The sequence below is a fragment of the Erithacus rubecula genome, assembly GCF_903797595.1.
Source record: "Erithacus rubecula genome assembly, chromosome: 29".
Classification (NCBI taxonomy): Eukaryota; Metazoa; Chordata; class Aves; order Passeriformes; family Muscicapidae; genus Erithacus; species Erithacus rubecula.
Genome location: NC_136681.1, coordinates 4,095,982 through 4,116,256, shown reverse-complemented (window position 1 = coordinate 4,116,256; position 20,275 = coordinate 4,095,982). Strand labels below are relative to the sequence as shown.

Sequence of the window (20,275 nt, the reverse complement as noted above, 5' to 3'; positions counted from 1 at the left end):
GCCAGGAACGTTCAGCAGTGTCTGTGCTGCAGCGCTTGGGATTTTAATAGGGGTTTTTGTAGGAATAAATGGTGTATTGCACCCAGTTCTCTCCAGCTTCTTCATCCCTACCTCATCCCCTGCCCCTGTAAAAATGTCCTGTGGGGTATTCTGTGGGGTATTCAGTTTGGGGATCTCTGGGTGCTCATGGCTCCAGACTTGTGGGGATGGGACCCAGGTCAGGATGGGGCAGAGCTGGGATGGTTGTGGGGGCAGAGCTGGGATGGCTGGGGGGCAGAGCCAAGATAACCATGGGCAGAGCCAGGATAACTATGGGCACAGCCAGGATTACCATGGGCAGCCCCAGCTGGGATGGCCCCGCTCAGTCCCTGTGGGGTGCAGGGGGGGCTCTGTGGGGCCAGCATAAGGTGCAGTGCAAAGTCTGTCTGCCCTCATTAGCTGTCAGAGTAACAATGCTGGGCTGGCAATAAAGGCAATTCCGAGGCTGTTGGCCATTAATCACGGCCTGACAGCTGGGAATGGGGCTGGAAAAACTCTGTCCCTGTGCTCTGCTCTGGCGTGTAAGGTTACCTGTGCAGCTGGAGCTGTGCCGTGGAAAGCTCTGCTCGCCAGTCCTGCCCCAACCCCTTCTGCCTCCATCCCATCCCATCCCATCCCATCCCATCCCATCCCATCCCATCCCATCCCATCCCATCCCATCCCATCCCATCCCATCCCATCCCATCCCATCCCATCCCATCCCATCCCATCCCATCCCATCCCCTTATCCCATCCCATCCCTAGCTGAAACCTGAAGGAGCAATGGAGCCCAGGAAGGAAAATCCCTGGAAGGAGCTGGGAGGGTGCTTGGCTGGGCCCTTTCCTGCTCGGGAAGGGAAGGGAAGGGAAGGGAAGGGAAGGGAAGGGAAGGGAAGGGAAGGGAAGGGAAGGGAAGGGAAGGGAAGGGAAGGGAAGGGAAGGGAAGGGAAGGGAAGGGGTGGCAGAGGGGCTGTGTGGGGGCAGCACTTCCCGAATTCCGTCCATTGAAGGTTATTTGCCGATTATGGGGCAGGATTGTGCTGGAGTCTGTCCGGGCTCGTTCCGTGTCAGCTCTAACAATGCAGCACTTGGCAGCCCCGGCAGCTCTGTGGCGTTGGCCATTAATCATCCCCTGACACTCCGGAGCTTTGAGGGAGGAACTGCTCACATGTGGTCACGGTGCCCCCTCCCCATGGCTGACAGGGCAGGGGGGGCTTCCTCTGCCTTGGGCCCACCCAAACCCGTGAGCTGAGGGTCCTGGATCCACATCCCCTTGGGAGGGGGTCGTGTGGGGCAGGCAGAGAGTGGGGAGACATTCCTGCCGTGGCCATGGGGCAACCAACTCCCAGGGAACAGCACCCGCTCGTGGGGATACAGCACGTGGCATTCCCAGTGTTTTCCTCTCCATCACCATCTCCCTGAGCCCCTGAGCAGGAGTGGGGGTCTGTCCTGGGGTGGTGGTCCCAGGGGAGCCCGTTCCTGGCACGGGAGGGGAGCTCTCCCCTCCTCGGCCCGCAGGCGCCAGCCCCGTGGCCGGGTGCCAGCGTGCCAGGTCATCCCCCAGTAAATAAAGGAGCAATGTGTTTCCAGCCCCCCAATGCTGTTTTCTAAAGGGAAATGATTAATGGTGCTTGGAAACCACAATTCATCCCGGGAAAGAAAGTAGATTTACCCGAAACATGCGTGAGAATTAGTGCTGGGATGGGCTCCTGGGGCAGAGGGGGAAGCTAATGGCAAACAGAGCCCGTCTGTGTGCAGGGGGAGGGAACAGCCGCCAAAAACACGGGCTGGAGGAGCTGGCATGGAGCTGGGACAGGAGGGGGAGAGTGGCTGTCAGAGCCAGGCCCCCTCCCCAGAGGGAAACCTCGGTCACTCCTTCCCATGGGTCACGACAGAGAAGGGAACTCTGCAGGCAGGTGTGTCCCTACAGCACAGCAAAGGATGGGTGGTGCTGATGGGACCAGCAGCCATCATTCCCAAGAGTCCAAGAGATACCTGGGAGGAGTTGCACAAACCCACAAAGCTCCGGCCTGTGAATGCCAAATGCTTCAAAAACGTGTTTTAGGCTGAGGGAGTGATCACACCTCGCTCCTGCTGGTGGGATCCACTGGGGCAACTGGGATGGACTGGGCTGCACCACACCATGGAGCCATCCAGGTGTTTCACCCCTGGGGAGCAGGAAACCTGAGAGAAGGGAGAGCACAGTTTTCCTCCAGGAGGGTGGGAGGGAGGCAGCCCTGGCCTGGAGCGTGGTCCTGCTGGGACGTGGGAGCTGCAGCATCTTCCTGCTGAGTTTCCAAGTTCATGGAAAAGGTTTTCAGGCACAAATCCTGACCTGGCTCTAAGCTGCTCTGCTCTCCTCTGCCCAGGAGGGAAGCAGGAACAGGTGACAGGAATTTATCACCCAAATCCAGAGATAAACTCGAGATCCTCACCTTTAGCTCAGCTCTGGATCAAAGCAGCAGCTGCCCCACACAGGTCCTGTCCCATCAGCAGCCTGGAGGGGCTGGGACAGGGCTCCAGGAGAGAGATTTATGTGTGGAGTTCCGGGAAGGGCTGGGAAAACCTCGGCGAGGTGCTGAAGCCCAGGTCAGGAGTCATCCCTGGTTCGCTGATATATTTAGAGCAGGATAATGTAAGCGACAGGAGGGAAAAAAATAAAAAATCCGTGGAGGAGGTGCAGATCCGTCCCCTTGGCTGGGAGTTACTGGATGATCCGAGCCAGGGAACAGATAGTTGGATTTCCCTTATTTCTCCCTTCAAATAAATCACAGCTCCAGAGGCCTTTAAACTCTGCAACATGATCTGTTCCAATAAGGAAGGGAATGAAAGGCTGCGTCTCTCTGGAAGCCTTCAGAGCCATAAATCTCCTATGTACAAACACAGACCAGATTTCCAAGTGCATTTATTTTATTGTATTGTTTTAACAGAAAAATCAAACTGCAATAAACTCCGTCCCTCATTAGCTGTCTCCATATCCAGGCCAAATGTTGCTAACGAATAAAATCAGGACAAAGGAATGTGGATGTGGGTCCAAGGCCTGGCCGGGCGCTGACCCCCCAAAGGCATTTCCCTCTGAGCCTCACTGAGGTGTGGGATGAGGGGAGCCAAGGGGTGTTTCCTGCACTGCCCACTGCTGCAGGTTTGCTGGGGGCTGTCACCCCAAATCCAGCATCCCCCACCACAGCGGCTGCAGTCAGCCCGGGGGTTCCTGCTTCAGCCTGTGGTGGTCCCTGATGTGCACCCCAAGAGCAGCGGGAATGGGGCAGTTTGGGTGGGAGCTCCCCAGGCTCTGAGACCTCGAGAAGGGGCTGCAGAATTAGGGCTGAACTCACCTCGCTCAAACCCCAAACCTGCAATCAGGCAGCTCTGGAGCTGTCGGTCGTTAATCATCTGCTGCCACTCCTGAAGGGTCTGGCTGCTCCCAGAGCAGCTCTGGGGGGACAGGGAGCTGGGGACAGGGACGTGCCTGGCGCTGGTGGCAGCGTGGATGGCGCAGTCCCCAGTGACCCCACAGAGCATCCAGCGGGTTTCCCAAACCCCCCAAACCCGCCCCAGGGGACAGCCATGGAGGGAGCGGGGCTGTCACATCCCAAACTCAGCACCTCCTGCTCTGATCCAGGGAAAGGGCGAAAACCAATCCCAAGCAGGCCGGGAAGGAAGAAGGAGGCTGTCTGCAGGATTGATGGCCTGAGCTGCAGAGCCCGGAGCAGCGCCGGGCCCGCCTCGGCCCACGGAGAAATTCCTGACTTATTGAATCACATTTGTCATCCCTAAATACATATGCAGGCCCGTGTTTCTGAATCCATAAACATCTTTAACTAACTCGGCTCAGCGAGGCCTCTTTCAGCAGTAATTTATATTTAACTTTTTCCATATGCAGGGCCTGCCGGCCTGGTGCGTTTCCGGGAAGGCCGGGGGGGCCGGGGGCGCGGCGTGCCTTGGCCCAGCTGCTGGCACGGCGCGAGAAACCCACCGCCGCAGCCAGGCCTCATTAATCACTGCAACTACCAAACTGCCAGCTCCTTTCAAGATCTTTCAAGAAGTGTTTTCACCCAAAATAGAGTTGAAAACGCGCCGGGCCCTAGTTTCAGAGTCTCATCCATCTGGCCATTATGGGGAGTGTCAGGCGGCTCTGACAGACAAGGCTGCTCTGTTCGAGGGGCCCCGGCCCCACAACCTGTCATATCGCGGGGCTGATGGCATCTGACAGCTCCATTTGTACCTCCCTGGAGATGAAAGGGCTGCTCCCGGCGGCGGGAGGGACGAGCAGGGCCGGCCCGGGCTGCCAGCAGCATCCCTGGCACCAGGACAGAGCGCCCCTGTCCCCATCCCGCCTGGGCTTTGTGGCAATCTGCGCTGTGATCAAAGGCCGGGGGCTGTGCCCGTCCCTGGCTGTGGTGCTGAGCTCTGTCCGTGCCCTGCTGGCACAGAGCGCCCCAGCCCTGCCCTCCCATCTCCCCTGAACTCACCTGGACACTGTGGGGCTGTGCTGGTGCTCAGAGCCAGTCCCAAACCCAGCAGGACACACCCAGGGCTTCCCCCATGCCCAGGAGGGATCAGGGTCTGCCACACACCAGGACATCCAAAAGCAGCTGAGAGCTGGTGCTGGAACCCCCCAAGCTGCCCCAGTGCTGCAGGATTTCTGTGCCAACACAGCAACTTGGAAAAGTTTGGGAATTAGCAATGGGGACAGAGCCCATCTCTGCAGCCAGAGGAGCAGGCACTCAGCCAGCCCCATCCGTCCCAGTTGTCCCCAACACAGAACCCAAACAGAGTCCAGGAGACTGTGGGAGCCCCAGAAGGAAGGAAGGGCTTTTGGCTCCATTTCCATCTTGCCCAGAACATGGTTCTTCTCACCTTCTCCAGCCCCTTGGATGTTACCAGGACTGTGCAGGGAATGGGAACAAAACCCCACAGCAGAAACAAGGAGTCCCTTTTGCAGGAGCTCTGCCCACAGGACCAGGGCTCCTGGCCTTGACGCCATCCTCGGTGATGAGCAGCCCCATCCTTCTCATCCAGAGAGAAAAATACAGCAAAACCTTCTGGTGCTTCACTCTCCCCTCTCCTCCCCCTGGGATGTGCAGAGAAGACAGTGAGGGTTCAGCAGGAAAGATCTTGAACAGTCCCCATCTCTCTCCTGTCCTCTCTCAGAGCCCCCCAGCCACCCCTCCTGCAGGAGCTGCTCATGGAGAGGTGGCACCGGCACCTCAGGCTGGTCCCATCTTTGGTTCAGCAGCATCTCCCTCAGCCACGGCTGCAGCACTGGAGATGCAGGCGCTGCTGTGGTGGGCACTGGCACAGCCCCTTTGCAGCTGCAGGGGACACAAAAAAGCCATTTCAGTTCTCTGTTCACTGAGGTGTCTGCAGGAAGGGTCTGTCAAGCCCCAGAAGCCACCAGATGCCCAGGATGCTGCATCCTTCATCTCCTTCTGAATTTTGCCAGGCCAGGAGGGGTGATCCAAGAATTTTGGGACCACAGGGTGTTGGTAGAAATCACGTTGCACCCTGCACAGTGTGGGGTGTCCTTTCCAGCTCTGCTCAGCCCATCAGGGTCAGGGTTCCACTGTCACCTTTGGCAAAGGCACCTCCTGGTGGGTCACATCCTCCTGTCCTGTCTCCCTGCACCACGCTGCAAGGTGGGATGAAGTCATGGCAAAGCTGCTCCCGGAGATTTCCATGAACACCTTCAAAAAACACAAGGGGCTGTGTAAATCTCAGTGACTGAGCTCCAGGATCCTGCTCTGCACACGGAGCTGCCAGCTGAGCGCCCTCCCCTGCGCTCTCCGTGAGGTTCAGCTGCAATGTTTGTGTGTAAGGACCAGCACCCTGCAGTCACTCACCACAATGAGCAGAGGGACCCTGCAGGAAGGAGCAGGATCACTGCCATGGCTCAGCCCTAGGACCAGGTTTGTCACCTGCCAGGGTGCTGCTCTGCCACGCTGATCAGACTGCAGAACAGGAAAAGCCATGGCCATGGTCACACTGGGCACTTCCATGGGGTCACTGGTGACCAGCCAAGGCCAGCTGTCCTGGTGGAGTGAGGAAGACGTCAGTGTATCACTGCTGAAGCTGGAACTGGAGCTGCTGGAGGATTTGCACCACACACCAATCCATGCCCAGGGCAGAGGCAGCAGCACCTCTTCAGCTGTTATCCAGAGGAAAGTCCATTCCCATTTGTGACATTCCTGGCCACTGTAGTGCCTCAGGTGTTTGCCCACACTCTTCTGGCTTTGGTGCCTTTGTCTCTTCTCCACTCACCTCGTCCTCGTGTCACTTGTGCTGTGCCACAGCTTGGAGTGGCTGGGGGTGATCCCCACCCCAGGGCAGCTCCACGCCGCGGTGCCATCCCGGCCGCTCTGTGTCACCACTCCAGCTGCTGCTCCGAGGGCTCCAGCTCACAGCCCTGGCACAGGACCTCAGCTTCCACCTCCCAGCACGGCTCTGTCCCTCCAGGTCTGCTCTCAGCTCCAAGTGTGCCCCAAAGCAAACCCCTGACCCCAGGCTGGGCACGGGGATGCTGGCGAGGGGACAGGAGGTGTCCACGGCTTTGAGGACAAACAGAGCCCGTGTTCTCCGTGGCTTCCAGCAGCGCTCACGTGGAAAGAAAAGCTGCTTTATGCAGCTGAGGAACTTCTCCTCCACCCACCACGGCTCTGCTCTGGCCCGTGCCTCTGCATCCCGACCTGACCCCGGGCAGGCTCCAGCCCTCCAGGACGCCGTGCTCCGCTCGGACTCTGAAACGCCTTGTACGTCTGCGGGCAGCCACCTCTGCATCACCTAGAAGACATCGGGGATTTTTGTGTAGGAGAGGAAGGAAAACAACAAGAAAAAATAGGGCCTGGCTCTTTCATTCACGTATTTATTGGGCGGACGGCGTGGCTGTGGTCAGCCGGGCTTCGGGCTTTACAGACGGGGATATTTATAAGGCACGCGGAGCGCCCGGCGTGTGCGTCCAAGTCATTCCTTCCCCGGCGCAGGGGATAATGTTGCCTTTGTTGGGCTGCCTCCGGCAGAGCAGAGCGTGCCGTGCCGTGCCGTGCCGTGCCCCGGCGCAGCCCCGCTCCTTCCACACACCGCGGCCCCGGCAACTGCCGCCGTAAATCAATAGCCGAGGAGAGGCTGCCAGTTAGACTAAACAAGTGCATTTGCAAGGATTGCTAACCCTCATTAATCACTCTGACAGTCCTAAAAACACATTTCCCCTTTAATGGCTGTATTTGGATAATCAGAGCTTTTTTCCTCGCGGCGCGGGGTGAGTGACGGTGGGCGCGACTTCGGCGAGCGCCGGCACCGGGGTCACCGGCGAGTCAAGCGCTGCAGGTCCCGGCAGCTCCGGGCGAGCTGGACGAGCTGCTGCTGTGCCACGGGGAAAGCAGCCACCGGCACAACCCCAGCACTGCTGTCCCCACGTCCGACACCCACCGGGGTCCTCCCAGCCCCAGCTGGATTTGAAAAGGTCTTTTTCTGTCTCTCCGTGTTCCCTTTAGGTGACTTTTGCCTCCTGGAGAGGTTTGAAACCTTGCACATTTTTCTGTATAAATGATGCAACACATTAATGCACAGCACATTATGAAAATGGTAATTCAAACCCATACAACTCTAAATTAAGCCATACATTATCCGACCCACTCAGCCATATATTTTGCAGAAAGACAGGATTGAATCAAATCAAACCGAAACTGTGGAGTGCAGGTTGTTAGACAGAATGATTAATAAAGTGCATTCCAGTGCTCTTTTTATAAAATGAATTCCGCAATAACCTGGGCATACATTACACAGGGAATTATTTAATATATTGGCAACGCAACTGTTCCCCAGCAGCTCCAGCCCAAGTGCCGCCGCTATCAGATGACACTGGCAGTGTTTACACGGTCTGGCCCCGCTGCTGCAGTCCTTAGGGAGGGGAAGATATTCCTCAGGGAACCTCCTGCACAGCAGGACCCATCCAAGCAGCATCCATCCTGCTGAGGGTGAAGGGATGAGCATGGGCTCGTTTTGGAGCTGGTGTGGGGAGGGTTTGGAGCTTTGCCGTAAGGAGGACGGGCCCTGCAGCACTGGGAGAAGGCTGTGGCAGGACGGGCTGTGCAGCCCCTCGCCCTGTGCCCTGGCTGCTCCATGGCTGGGATGTGGCACGGCCCCAGCAGCCCCAGCACCCGGAGTGGCTGCGCTGGGTGTGCTGGTTTTGGCACCGGGCTACGGCGCCTCGAGGTTCTGCAGCATTATCCTCTCAGCCTGTGGCATGAGGTGCCCAGCCATGGCCAGGGACAGGCACAGAGGGACAAAATTCCAGTGCAGGAAACTGTGAGAGTTCCCATCATGAAGCCACAGCCAGGACTTATGATGGGAACTGGCAATGCCTGAGCGAGGCTGACACTGGTGGGAGTGGAAGCCGCATCCAGGGAGAAGTGATGCTCCCGAGGGACAGGGGCTCTGGATTCCTCCCACAGCACGGGAGCTGCTCTGCCCTCCGCCCACAGCACCCTGCTCCACGGCCAGCAAAGCCCCCTGCACCAGCCCCAGCCCTGCAAAGGCCAGGCAAACATCCCACCTGCAAGGAGCAACATCACCATGGCCACAACCAGACCCCAGCCACGTCCACGCAGGGCAGCCACAGACCCCCAAAACAGCCTCCCCCAGCCTTGGGGAGCTCGGAAAGGAGCCAAGCTGGCCCCTGGACCACCAGCCTCTCCCACTGCCATAGGAAACCCCAGCTGGGCCCTCCCAGCGGCCACACGCCTGCAGCCACGCTCGAGGCACAGGCAGGGAAATAAAAATCCCTTCGGCAAAAGTAGTCCCTGTTCTCAGCGCCTTATTTTTCAGCTCAAAGGACACAAAGGAATTTAAACACAGGGCATAAAGCAATATCGAGAAGGCAATTACCAGGGATTAATTGCGTGACTCACTGAAATGCAACAGGAGCGAGGCAGACAAAAATAAGCGGTGTGGGGCAATGGGGCATGCAGGGTTTCAGGGGGAGCAGGGGCTTGGCCGGGGGTCCCAGTGCTGGAGTAAAAGCGCTTTTCTGGGGGCATGGAGCGGGCAGAGCCCCCCCAGCACGGCGGGGATGCAGCCAGACCGAGTCAGAGCCGTTCATCACCCCCCTCCCGGCACAAAGATCGAACGGGAGCCGTCAGGACCCCTCACAGCGAGATCTGCTTCTACCGCAATTCCACCCCAAAAACTGCATCCCCGGCTCCCCGCAGCGACCCGGGGGCACCGCTCTGATCCCGCTCAAACGCCGTCTCGAAGCTTCCCTCCGCCGCCACGCGGGACACCGGGGACACGGACACGCGGGGAGGGGGACGGGGGCGCGGAGCCCGCGGGGCCGCGCCAGGAGCGCACCCGGGGCTGCGGGTCCCACAGAGCTCCGGGGGTGCCGGTCCCGCGGGGGTGCCGGTCCCACAGAGCTCCGGGGGTGCCAGTCCCGCGGGGATCCGGTGCCGCCGCTCCCCGGGGCTGCCGGTCGCACAGAGCTCCGGTGCCGCCGGTCCCACAGAGCTCCGGTGCCGCCGCTCCCCGGGGCTCCGGTGCCGCCGGTCCCACAGAACTCCGGTACCGCCGCTCCCCGGGGCTCCGGTGCCGCCGGTCGCACAGGGCTCCGGTACCGCCGCTCCCCGGGGCTCCGGTGCCGCTCCCGCCGCCGCCACCGCTAGATGGTGCTGGGAACCCGCGGCCCCCGCCGGACCCCCGGGCAGGGACGAGACGAGACCAGAGCCGTGGGTACAACCAAGAGCCGTTTATTAACAAAATCAGACTTACCGGGGCTCGTCCGCCCGCCCGGGGCCGCCGGTCCAGCCGCTGCGCCCGCCGCTCCTCCGGCCCCCTCCCCGGGATGGCGGGGGACACGAGGGGTCCCGCAGCCCCCGGCGGGGCACGGCTGCGGGGGGAGCACGGCCTGGGGTGACCATCACCTGGCCGGCATCTGCAACCCCCCCCCCGGCCCCGGACACAGCGCAAAAAGAAAAAAAAAAATTAAAAAAAAATCAAAAAACCAAAAATTTTAAAGGAAAAAAAATTGAAAACCCCAAAGATTAAAAATAAGGAAAAAATTAGAAAAAAAATTACATCTGCGAGTTACAAACGCAGAGAACAGAATCCCAGAGCGATAAACGCAGAGGGGGAAGAGGAAAATGCCTTTTTTTTTTTTTTTTTTTTTGCTTTTCCATGTGTGGCAGGAGTCATGCAAGAATTTCTCAGGGGGAAAATTAAGAAGGGGAAGGAAAAAAAAAATCCAAAGAAACAGAAGGGGAAAAATCAAAGCCCCACACCTGCAAAGTAAAGAGGGGATTTTTTTTTTTCTTTTTTTTCGGGGTGTTTTTTGTTTTTTTTTTTTTTCTTTTGGACACAGACTTTTGCATACCATTGGTGTATAATGCACTTATATTCCCAGCTTTAAGCTAACATACAGTAATAAATACAGAGTCCAAGGAGGGCGCGGGGGCTGGGGCTGAGCCGGGCGGTTACTGATATCCCAGAGCCGAGGCTGACGTGAGTCTTTGGCCGTAGAGCGCGTACGGGGAGTAGTAAGGTCCGGCGGCCGGCAAGGAGGGCACGGGCAGGGCGCCGGCCGCGGGCAAGTGGCTCTTGCCGTAGGGGTGGTACCTGTTTAGTCCCAAAGTGTGTGGGCTCCTCAAGGAGAGCGAGGCCGGTAACGTGCTGGGGCTGCCGGGGGCGGCGGGCGGGAGGTGCAGGTGGCAGGAGGCCGCGGAGCCCAGCCCGGAGGTAGGGTAACCCGCCAAGAGTTTCTCGGCCCCCGGCAGGGCCGTGTGGGTCCGTAGGTGCGTGAGCAGCTCCTCCGAGGTGGCAAACCTCTTGTCGCAGGGTCCGCTGGCAGACACCCAGTTGCATATGTGGGGCAGGGGGTCGTTCTGCAGCATGAAGCCGTAGGTGTAGAGGGGGTGGCCGGGCAGGCTGGGGGTGCCGCTGGAGGAGAGCGTGGTGTGCACCGAGTGCAGGGGGTGCGTGGGGTACACCAAGGGGTATCCGCTCTTGAGGCTGCCGGGGTCGTGCACGCAGCTGGAGCAGTTGCTGGAGCCCAGGTGCGAGGCGCTGTGGTAGCTCAGGCAATACGGGTCCCGGCATAATCCCTGCATGAAGGAGGGCGGCGAGGCCCCGGTGAGCGGGCTGGAGCTGGGCGGTTTGCCCGGCAGCCCCAGCGCCCCCGGCAGCTGGCTGCCCACCAGCCCCGGCTTGGTGGGGTCCAGCCCGGGCACGAACTGCGACGGGTAGCCGGCGTAGGCGCCCACGATGGAGCCGTGGTAGCCGATGCTGGAGGGCGGCAGCGGGAAGACGGAGTGGCCCGGCTTGTAGGGCGAGACGGGGGCCACATGGCCGGCGGGCGGCAGCGCGGGGGGCTCCGACTTGCGGCCCGAGGGGGGCTCGCCGTGCGCCCCGGGCTCCACCACCCCGCGCCCCAGCGCCCCGCCCGTCCCCTCGGGGCTGGGCTTGCCGCCCTCGGGCTCCTTCTTCTCCTCGCTTCCCTTGGGCTCGGGGTGCTGCGGCGAGGCCCCGCGGGAGCCGCCGGGCGAGGCGGCGGCGTGCGGGGGGAACGGCGGGCAGGCGGCGCTGGGCACCCGAAAGCCGGCCTTGTCCGCGCCGCCCTCCTTGCGGGGCTCCCCGCCGCCCTTCGAGTACGGCTTGAAGCTCGACTTGTCCTCGGCGGGCGCGTCCCCGGCGCCCGGCGGCTTCAGCGCGGCGGGGCGGGCGGAGGGTTCCTTGTCGGCGGCGGGCGCGGCGGCGGCCACGGCGTTCAGCTTGGAGGAGGGCGGCGGGTCGGGCTTCCCGATCTGCGAGCAGGTCTGGGCCAGCAGCGCCAGCGGGCTCTTCTTGGCGTCCAGCTGCGGGCGGAGCGGAGCCGGTCAGGGGGGACCCCGACGGCGCCCCCGCACCGGCCTCCCCCCACCCCCGAAACCCCGGGGCCGGGCCCGGCAACGAGCCAGGGCGCGGGGATGGGGGGACGGGGCGGGGGGACGAGCGGGGCCGGGGAAAAGAGGGACCGGGTGGGGTGGGGGGAGCGGGGCTGCGGCGGCGGCAGCGGCGGGGGAGGGAAAGAACGGGGTGGGGGGAGCGGCAGAGCCCGGCCGGGAGAACCGGGAGCGCCGGCCGTGAATGCCGGGAGCACCGGGCTGGGAAGAACCAGCCGAGAATGCCAGCAGAACCGGGATGGGATGAGGCCGGCCGGGAGAACCGGGAGCACCGCGCCGGGAAGAACCCGGCCGGGAGAACCGGGAGCACCGGGCTGGGAAGAGCCCGGCCCGGAGAACCGGGAGCACCGGGCTGGGAAAAGCTCCGCCGGGAGAAGCGGCAGCGCGGGTGCGGGGGTCCGAGGCACGGTCGGGGGCGGCGGGCACTGACCTCGATGGGGCTGACGGGCGTGGAGGAGAGCGGCTGCAGGTACTCGGGGTGCAGGAGGTGGCCGCCGTGGGCGCTGAGCATCTTCAGGACGCGGATGGGCAGCCGGCTGGCCTGGCGCAGCGGGTCGGCGGGGGGCGGCCGGGGCGACGGGGCGGCCGCGGCTCCGCGGCTCGGCGGGGTCCTCGGCCGGGGCCCGCCGGGAGCGCCGCTCATTTGGGGCGGGGGAAAGGGGGGGGTGCCCGGGCTCCGCGGGGCCGGGCCGGGCCGGGCGGGCGGCGGAGCGGCGGCGGCGGCGGCCCCGGCGAGACGAAGCCCTTTCCCCGGCCCCACCGACACGTCAAATAGCCCCGATGGCGGCCGCGCTCCGAGGGGGCCGGCGCCGCGCACCAATCCGCGCCCGGCCGGGCCCCCGGGGCGGGGAGAGCCGCCGGTGGGGGGGGCGAGCCGCCGCCGCTCCGCCGCCACCGCCCCGCGCCGCCGCGCGGGGGAGAACCGCGGCACCGGCCCGAGCGGCGGCGGCGGCGGCGCGCGGGCACGGCCCGGTGTGGCACGGTGTGGCACGGCATGGCACGGTGCTGGTGGAACGACCCGGTGTGGCACGGCATGGCACGGTGCTGGTGGAACGACCCGGTGTGGCAAGGGGCCGCTGGCACGGCTCGGTGTGGCACGGCTCGGTGTGACACAGCGCTGGTGGCACGGTGTAGCACAGCATGGCATGGCACTGTTGGCACTGCTGGCACAGCACTGCTAGCACAGTTTACCGTGGCATGGAATAGCACTGCTGGCGCAGCTTGGTATGGCACGGCTTGGATGGCACAGCATGGCATGGCATTGCATGGCACTGCTGGCACACCTTGGCATGTCTGGCACGTTGTGGCACAGCCTGGAATGGCACAGCACAGCTTGGCTGGCATGGCATGCCCAGCGTGGCTGATCATGGCCATGGCATAGCTCAGCTGGCACTGCTGCCATGGCATGGCTTAGATAAGATCAGCCTGGCACAGCTTGGCACGGCTCAACTCCGCACCCAGGGCCGGTGTCCTGCCTCCACCCTGACCCTGCATCAGCCCTGTGCCCCATCCTGGTGCCACCCAAGGTGAGAGGCCTGACCTTAACTCAGGGCTCTCTCAAAGTGACAATTCTCTTATGAACCTTCAGCTCCTTTTTTCCAAGCATTTTCTCCTTTCTTTGGTTTGCTGAGTCTTAAAAATCTTCAGGTGCCAATGTAGGCTGCTGTACATCTAATTAACTTCCAACAATTAACTTCCTATTTCTAGTTACCTTTTCCAGACATCATTGAATTAATTTCACAAACCCCTGGGGCTTCATTTTTGTGGGGGCTGAAAAGCAGCCGAGCTCAGGCAGGCTCTGTCCCTGAGGATCCGAGGCACAGGGATAAATCCTGGAGCTCTGTCCGAGTCGTGTCCTGCGTGTGAGGCTCTGGGGTCCTGGTGGGGTGAGGGCTCCTTCCCCAGCTCTCCTGGGCCTCAGGTGGGGTTTGAGGGGAGATGTGCAATGGGATGGGAGTGACAGGATAAAATCGTGGGGCCAGGATGGGATGAGAACTGAGCACCTTTGGCCTGAAGAAAGGTGATGTGGGGCCAGGTGCCCGTTCCAGCCCCACCTCTGCCCTCCCTGTGTTTATGTTTCAGGTCACTCCTGCCAACCCAGCAAGGGAGAGGGGAAAGGGGGAGACACAGACACCTCTAATTAATCATATTAACTCCTGACAGATGCTTTATGTTCCAACAATGTTGCTATTATTAAGTTCATGTGCCCACCCCTCTCCGAGCCCGCTGCTCCGGGTTCTGGGAAAAAAGGCTTTGCAGGATTTCCCCAGTGAGCACTGGCATGGCCCAGCACAGCCTGACATCCAGTCCTGCTTGTCCAACCACGATCAATCACACCCAGGGTCAGACCTGTCAATTCCCCCTCTTTGTGAGGCTTTTTTCTTCTCTTTTTTTCCTCTCTCCCCAAGCTGACCACAAGATTGATTCAATCCGGACAGCGGGATGTAAGCAGAGAGGCGCTGCCCTTCAAAGGAGCCATTCAAGGAAGGAGGAAACAGAAAAAAAGCTTTCCTCAAAGTCACTCGAGTTGTTGGCCAACAACAACAGCACAGCCTTCCCACTGCAACCTGAATCAGGTGGGACAAGTGCGTAAGAGCAGCAGCAGGGCAGGAGCAGCGCTGCCCCCGGGGCTGTTTGTCCTTCCCCAGCCTCGGGTCCTGCCCAGAGCCTGATCCTGCCCTGCTGCTGGCACACAGAGACCATTTCTGGAGCAGTTTGTGGTTGCTGGGTAAAGCTTCATCAGGGAGAGGTTCTGTGTGATGATGAATCTTGCCCTTCCCAGCCCTGGTTGGATCCTTTGCTCTAAAATCCACTGGGGCTCTGTTTTTATCAAGGAGAACCGTAGCCAGAGGGGAGAACGTTAAACTTCCCTGTTCCATGTCCAGTTCTGCTCCATGACAAGCCCCTCTCTGCTCAGAGATTGCACAAGTCCATATAAAAGCAGTGAGACCCTCACTCAACAAAAATAACACCAGCACCAAAGGAAAAGCAAAATATTTGGAATAGAAGCAAAGCCAAAGAAGAGCAGAAGCCTCGGGGAGCACTTTCACCAGTGACTGATGATGTTTTCATCCCTAAGCAGGACTTGCCCCGCCTGGGCTGCCATTAAGGAGGTTTGGTTTTGCCAAGGACGAGTTCCTGTGCAGAGCCCTAATGGAGCTCAGGGTCTCCAATGCCTTTGTGACCTGTGAAGCGAGGCTGGGGAGGAGGGAATTGGGTTTTTGTTTACCTTCAAGATCTTCCAGTAACTCGGGATGAGTCTGAGCAGGGAGTTTTCTGTGCCATGGCACCCTGAGTGCCAAGGGGGCAGAGCAGGCAGGATGGAGAGAGGCAACCTGCACGGAGGGTTGTGGTGGGATCAGAAAAAACATGGATTTAAATCACTCTACCTCTCCTCTGCTGGGCTGGGAGTCTGTAATAAACCTCTCCTGTCTCATTGGTGATGGAGTTTAAGGGAAAACAGGGGGACAGGCAGAGGGACAGGACAGAGGGACAGGACAGAGGACAGGACAGGGGACAGGGTCAGAGGGACAGGGTAGAGGGACAGGACAGGGGACAGGACAGAGGGACAGCCCGTGCTGGGTGCCTCCCTGGACAGGTCCCACGGAGGTTCCAGTCACTGTGGGGGGAGCTGGGGGTGGCTGCAGCCCCCGCTGCAGGATGGGGATGCTCAGATTTCGGATGCTGGACCCTAAATCCGAGCCCTTGGCTGTCCCTGCTGTGTCCCGGGCAGATCCTCCCTCGCAGCCCCTCCAGCTGCTCCCTGCCAGCAAAACCTCCCGAGTCAGCGTTTTCCTGCCTTGCTCCATCCCAGTCCCTCCTCTCCCCACGCAGCACCAGCCCAGGCCTCGCTTTTAGCTGCAGAACAAGTGCATAAAAATGATCTTATTTATTACAGGAGACATGTTTTAAAACAACTGACAAAATTGCAAGATGTAAAACGACAAGCAAGTGCTTTTTCTTTTTTAAGCCCGTATAGACTCCTGGCAATGATAAAAATAGTGTTTTCTTTTTTAAAGTTGGAATTAATCTTTCTTTCCAAAGCAATCATGTAGCAGGAAAAGCAGGAAGACACTTGGATATTAAGTGATCCTCGCTGGTGATGGTTAGTTATGGGATGGCCGGGACTCGCTTCCCTCGGCAGAGCCATTAACGCTGCAAACATTAAAGCAGAAAAAGGTGAAGGGTTTTTTTGCCCCTCCCCTGCTCCCTTGATGTGTGACTAACAGCTGCTTTTCTGTGTGACAAATCAGTGGGGTCTTCCTGTTGTTGATGTAATGAAGCTGTTTCCTGGTGGGAAATTCTGCGGGATAAATTGCAGGAGGGGGGAGGAGAACATCCCACACTCAGCAAAGAGCTCGGCAGGGAGGGAGGGGGCTCAGGGGGTCGGGGCTGGCCCGGGGTCACTTCACTGAGGCTTTTTGGGGTTTGGTAATAAATCTCTGATCAAATCTCTGATTTTCAGCTGTGCCAGCTGAGTGAGGGTTTGGGGTGTTCCCTCTGCTGACCCCCATGATAACCCCGTGCTGTTCCAGGCTGCCCTGCCTCAGTTTCCCCATCTCTAAAGGGGGGGTGATGGTGACCCCCAATCTCCATCACTGGCAGCACTGGCACCCCCCAAAATCTCTGTGGGGACCCCAGTGCTGGCACTTTGGGGCATCAGCCTCAGCGGGTTCATTTAATCCTCAAACACCCACAAAAAAATTTCACCTTCAGCCCCGGTTTCCTTTTTTTCTTTGCCAGTATTAGTTAATTAAACTATGCAAATGAAACCAACTTAATTTCTGTAATACCAGGGCCAGAGCCTCAAACCATTCAGTGCAGCTCGTCTGGCACGTACGTCACAGAAATGTTTGGAGCAACTCTAATAAAAATGAAAAAGGCTGTAAATCAAGTTTAATTTATTCATTTTCTGTATGGTATGAAAGCATGCCAAAATCAGATTATTTATGAGCCCTTCATAACAATAGGCATTTTTATTGGTTGCAAATGACAAAAGGGGTTCTCAGAGGGATTTTTTTCTTCTTTTAAATTTTTTGAATGCCTCTTCAGAAACATTTATTTTTTTGGACTGTATGATCTCAAAGAAAAATATTTAATCATTGATACAGTAAAAATAATTTATATTTTGATAGTGAAAAACACATCAGTCTTTAAAACATAAATAGACAGAGCTAATCCAGCCCAAAGGCTCAGGGAAATGCTACCCCACAGGTTAGAGGAAAAGGCTGTGATTTATACCCACATCCTTAAATTTCCCATTAAGAACATAATCCCCTATAAGTCTTTCACAAAATGTCTGAGCCACTTGGGTTTGCTTTTGCTTTCCCAGACCCTGGTGGGTCGGGGGGTGCACACCTGCTCTGCACACACCATCACACACTCACCTCCAGGGGCCTCCTGTGCCCATCCAGGGTCATTCCCAACATCTTGGGGTGTGACCCAGCAGGTGGGGACACCAAAAATCCCCCCCAAACCAGCAGTGCCTTGGTTCTGCCTCGACTTCCCAGCTCAGTTCCACCATCTCTTGTCTGTTTGGTGGCACAGCTGGGCCCAGAGGTGAGTTTGGGACACACCCAGGGCAGGTCCTGCTGGCACCTGGACTGGCCTGGGATGCTCCTGTCGCTGTCAGTGGCTCCCTCTGAGGCTGGGACAGGGATAAGGTGCCAGGGACAGCATCTCCATGGTGCCGCCCTGCTGTGCCATCCTGGGCATCGTGGCCACACCACCTGGCAGCAGGAGGAGGCAGGGGCACCCCAAAACTCTTGTGGAGGGAAACAAAAGCCTGGCTGGGCTGTGCAGGGTTTGCTGGGTGAGACAGGCACCCTCTGCTCTCCTCTCCTGCAGGAACTCTCTCCTGCTTTCTCTGCCCCGGCCCAGCCTGAGAATAAAAAACCACCAAGAAGAGAAAAGAGGGAACCCCCTCCCCGGGAGAATTAGCATCCAGGATCTGTCAGTCACCGGGAGCTTTTGGTAAAAGGGGCCCCTTGTCAACCTCTGCCTTTGATGTGACTGGGACGGAGGTGCTCAATTAAAAGCCTATCAGTCTGTAAGTAAATCAACGCCTATCAGGCTTGTCACATCAAACAAACGATTATTGCACGAACCCGCCCACCCCATTAATCTGGCTGTTCCTTCTTGACAGCTCAGGGTCAGGGCACTGTAAATCCTGCACTGGATCGCAGCCACCTGGAGCAGGATGAAAGCAGCCCCGCAGCCTGAGCCTGCCGCGGCTCCTCCCGGCAGCGGGGCTGTGCCCGGCCGGGGGGAGCCCACCGAGCCCGGCTCTGCCCGCTCCCAGCCCGTGTCGCCGTGCTTTGGCCGTGCCCTCGTGGCAGATGTTGGGCTCCAGGGATCCTCCAGAGAGCTCAGCTTGGGATGCTCAGCACCGAGATAACGTGGCAGTGGCTCCAGAGGCTCCTGGCTGCTCGGGGGATGTCCCCAGGGATGGTCACACAGTCACACCTTGAGGCTGGACAGTCACACCGGGCTGCTCCAAACCCTGCTGTGCCCTGGGCACGTCACATTTACACCCCTGAGCAGAGCAGGGTTTGGCCTTGGGGAGCCCCTGGGCGACTCTCAAAGGGAAAAGAACCAACAGGTTGAGTTTTCAGATGCTCCTCGGGTCTGGATCAGCAGCTGCACTCCCAGGGACTCTGGGTCTTCCCATCAGGTCACTCAGGGTGAAGAAAGCTGGGGGCTCCAGCTTCACCCATGGATGATGTGCTGAGCTGGGCTGGGATGAGCTGAGCTGGGCTGGGGAAGGTGGGCACTGTAGAACAAGTGATGCTATTCAAGGGGAGGCAGAAGCCAAACTCTCCTGAAAAGCCTCAGAGCTGCGCTGGGAGCAGCCTCGGGGCAGCCCGAGCTTGTGATTCCTGTGCACAGGCAGAGGGTTTTCATGAAGGGAAAGCCAAGTCTTGGATCACATGGAGTGGGGAGCGGGGCGAGCCCTGGGCAGGCTCCAGGCTGCGTTTTGGGAAGGGGTTGGGTGCTCCTGTCCCTGCGAGGGCTCTGCTGTGCCCCAGCAGGGATGGGATCTGCCCTGTGGGGCACAGGGCTGCCCTGCCAGGTGTCCAGAGCAGGAGCATCCCCTGGGTGCCCGAGCAGCACAGCCCAGTGCCCGGGGCTGCAGGAGCATCCCCTGGGTGCCCGAGCAGCACAGCCCAGTGCCCGGGGGCTGCAGAAACATCCCCTGGGTGCCCGAGAAGCACAGCCCAGTGCCCGGGGCTGCAGGAGCATCCCCTGGTGCCCGAGCAGCACAGCCCAGTGCCCGGGGGCTGCAGGAGCATCCCCTGGTGCCCGAGCAGCACAGCCCAGTGCCCGGGGGCTGCAGGAGCATCCCCTGGGTGCCCGAGCAGCACAGCCCAGTGCCCGGGGGCTGCAGGAGCATCCCCTGTGCCCGAGCAGCACAGCCCAGTGTCCCCTTTTACAGGGTCAGGGATGGCTTGGCACCCCTAAAAGCAGCAAACCCTGGAGGGGGAGAGGGGAGCTGTGCCTTTGCTTTGCACAGCTCAGCAAAAAAATCCAGGCTGCTGCAGCCTCGTGTGAGGAGGGGACAGCTGGGACAATGGGTCTGTGCCAGCAGAGGTGACACCACGCGGGGGACAGACTGTCACCGTGTCACGTCTGCTACGGTGACACCGAATCTCTGCCGATAAGCGGCGTCACCTCGGCAGGCAGAGCCGCCAGCCTCGCCCTCGGCTCTCCCAGCACGTCAAACAACACCTGCCGTCCCCAGGAGATAAACCCAGCGTGCCCCCTGTGCCCCCTGTGCCCCCTGCGCCCCCTGTGCCCCCTGTGCCCCCTGTGCCCCCTGCGCCCCCTGCGCCCCCTGCGCCCCCTGCGCCCCCTGTGCCCCCTGTGCCCCCTGTGCTCCCTGTGCCCCCTGCGCCCCCTGTGCCCCCTGTGCCCCCTGTGCCCCCTGCGCCCCCTGCGCCCCCTGTGCCCCCTGTGCCCCCTGTGCCCCCTGCGCCCCCTGTGCCCCCTGTGCCCCCTGTGCCCCCTGCGCCCCCTGCGCCCCCTGTGCCCCCTGTGCCCCCTGCGCCCCCTGTGCCCCCTGTGCCCCCTGTGCCCCCTGTGCCCTGCCGGCTCTGCCTCCCCCAGCCCCGCGCTGCGAGATGCTCGAGCTGCTGGGGAGGGAATTAAAGAAATTTCCCCTCTGTCACCCACTGTCCCATCCACTGTGGGGAGCAGTGCTGGGGGGATCTGGCCCTGAGGGGTTTATCTCCCACGCATGATCAATGCTGGGTTTAAGTAAGGTTTATTGGTATCTGTAATTTAACATGACATATTTCTAACACGAATTACTCTGAGATCATCGTGTGCAT

General features: G+C 59.9%; 2 protein-coding genes across 3 annotated transcripts in view; both read right to left on the bottom strand.

Moving 5' to 3' along the window:
- Positions 1-20,275, bottom strand: part of ASH2L (ASH2 like, histone lysine methyltransferase complex subunit) — a 126,470-nt gene that overhangs the window by 93,739 nt on the left and 12,456 nt on the right. The gene's annotated exons all lie outside the window — the stretch shown is intronic.
- Positions 6,344-12,902, bottom strand: ZNF703 (zinc finger protein 703). 2 transcript variants are annotated; one of them, XR_013776982.1, is made up of 3 exons: positions 12,376-12,902; positions 9,781-11,858; positions 6,344-7,552 (listed from the first exon to the last, which is right to left on the bottom strand). XR_013776982.1 is itself a non-coding variant. In XM_079328822.1 (2 exons), the coding sequence occupies exons 1-2, from the start codon at positions 12,586-12,588 to the stop codon at positions 10,482-10,484; spliced, it is 1,590 nt and encodes a 529-aa protein (XP_079184948.1). In that variant the 5' UTR covers positions 12,589-12,902; the 3' UTR covers positions 9,739-10,481. The 2 variants fall into 2 exon arrangements, 1 of the variants encoding a protein (XP_079184948.1); XM_079328822.1 differs by lacking the exon at positions 6,344-7,552 and having other exon boundaries at positions 9,739-11,858.

Bases quoted from the DNA above. Each gene is read 5' to 3' on its own strand.
- ZNF703 (XM_079328822.1), bottom strand. From the start codon at position 12,588: ATGAGCGGCGCTCCCGGCGGGCCCCGGCCGAGGACCCCGCCGAGCCGC. The intron at 11,859-12,375 runs GTCAGTGCCCGC...CTCCGCCCGCAG, and splicing joins CGCCCGTCAGCCCCATCGAG to CTGGACGCCAAGAAGAGCCC.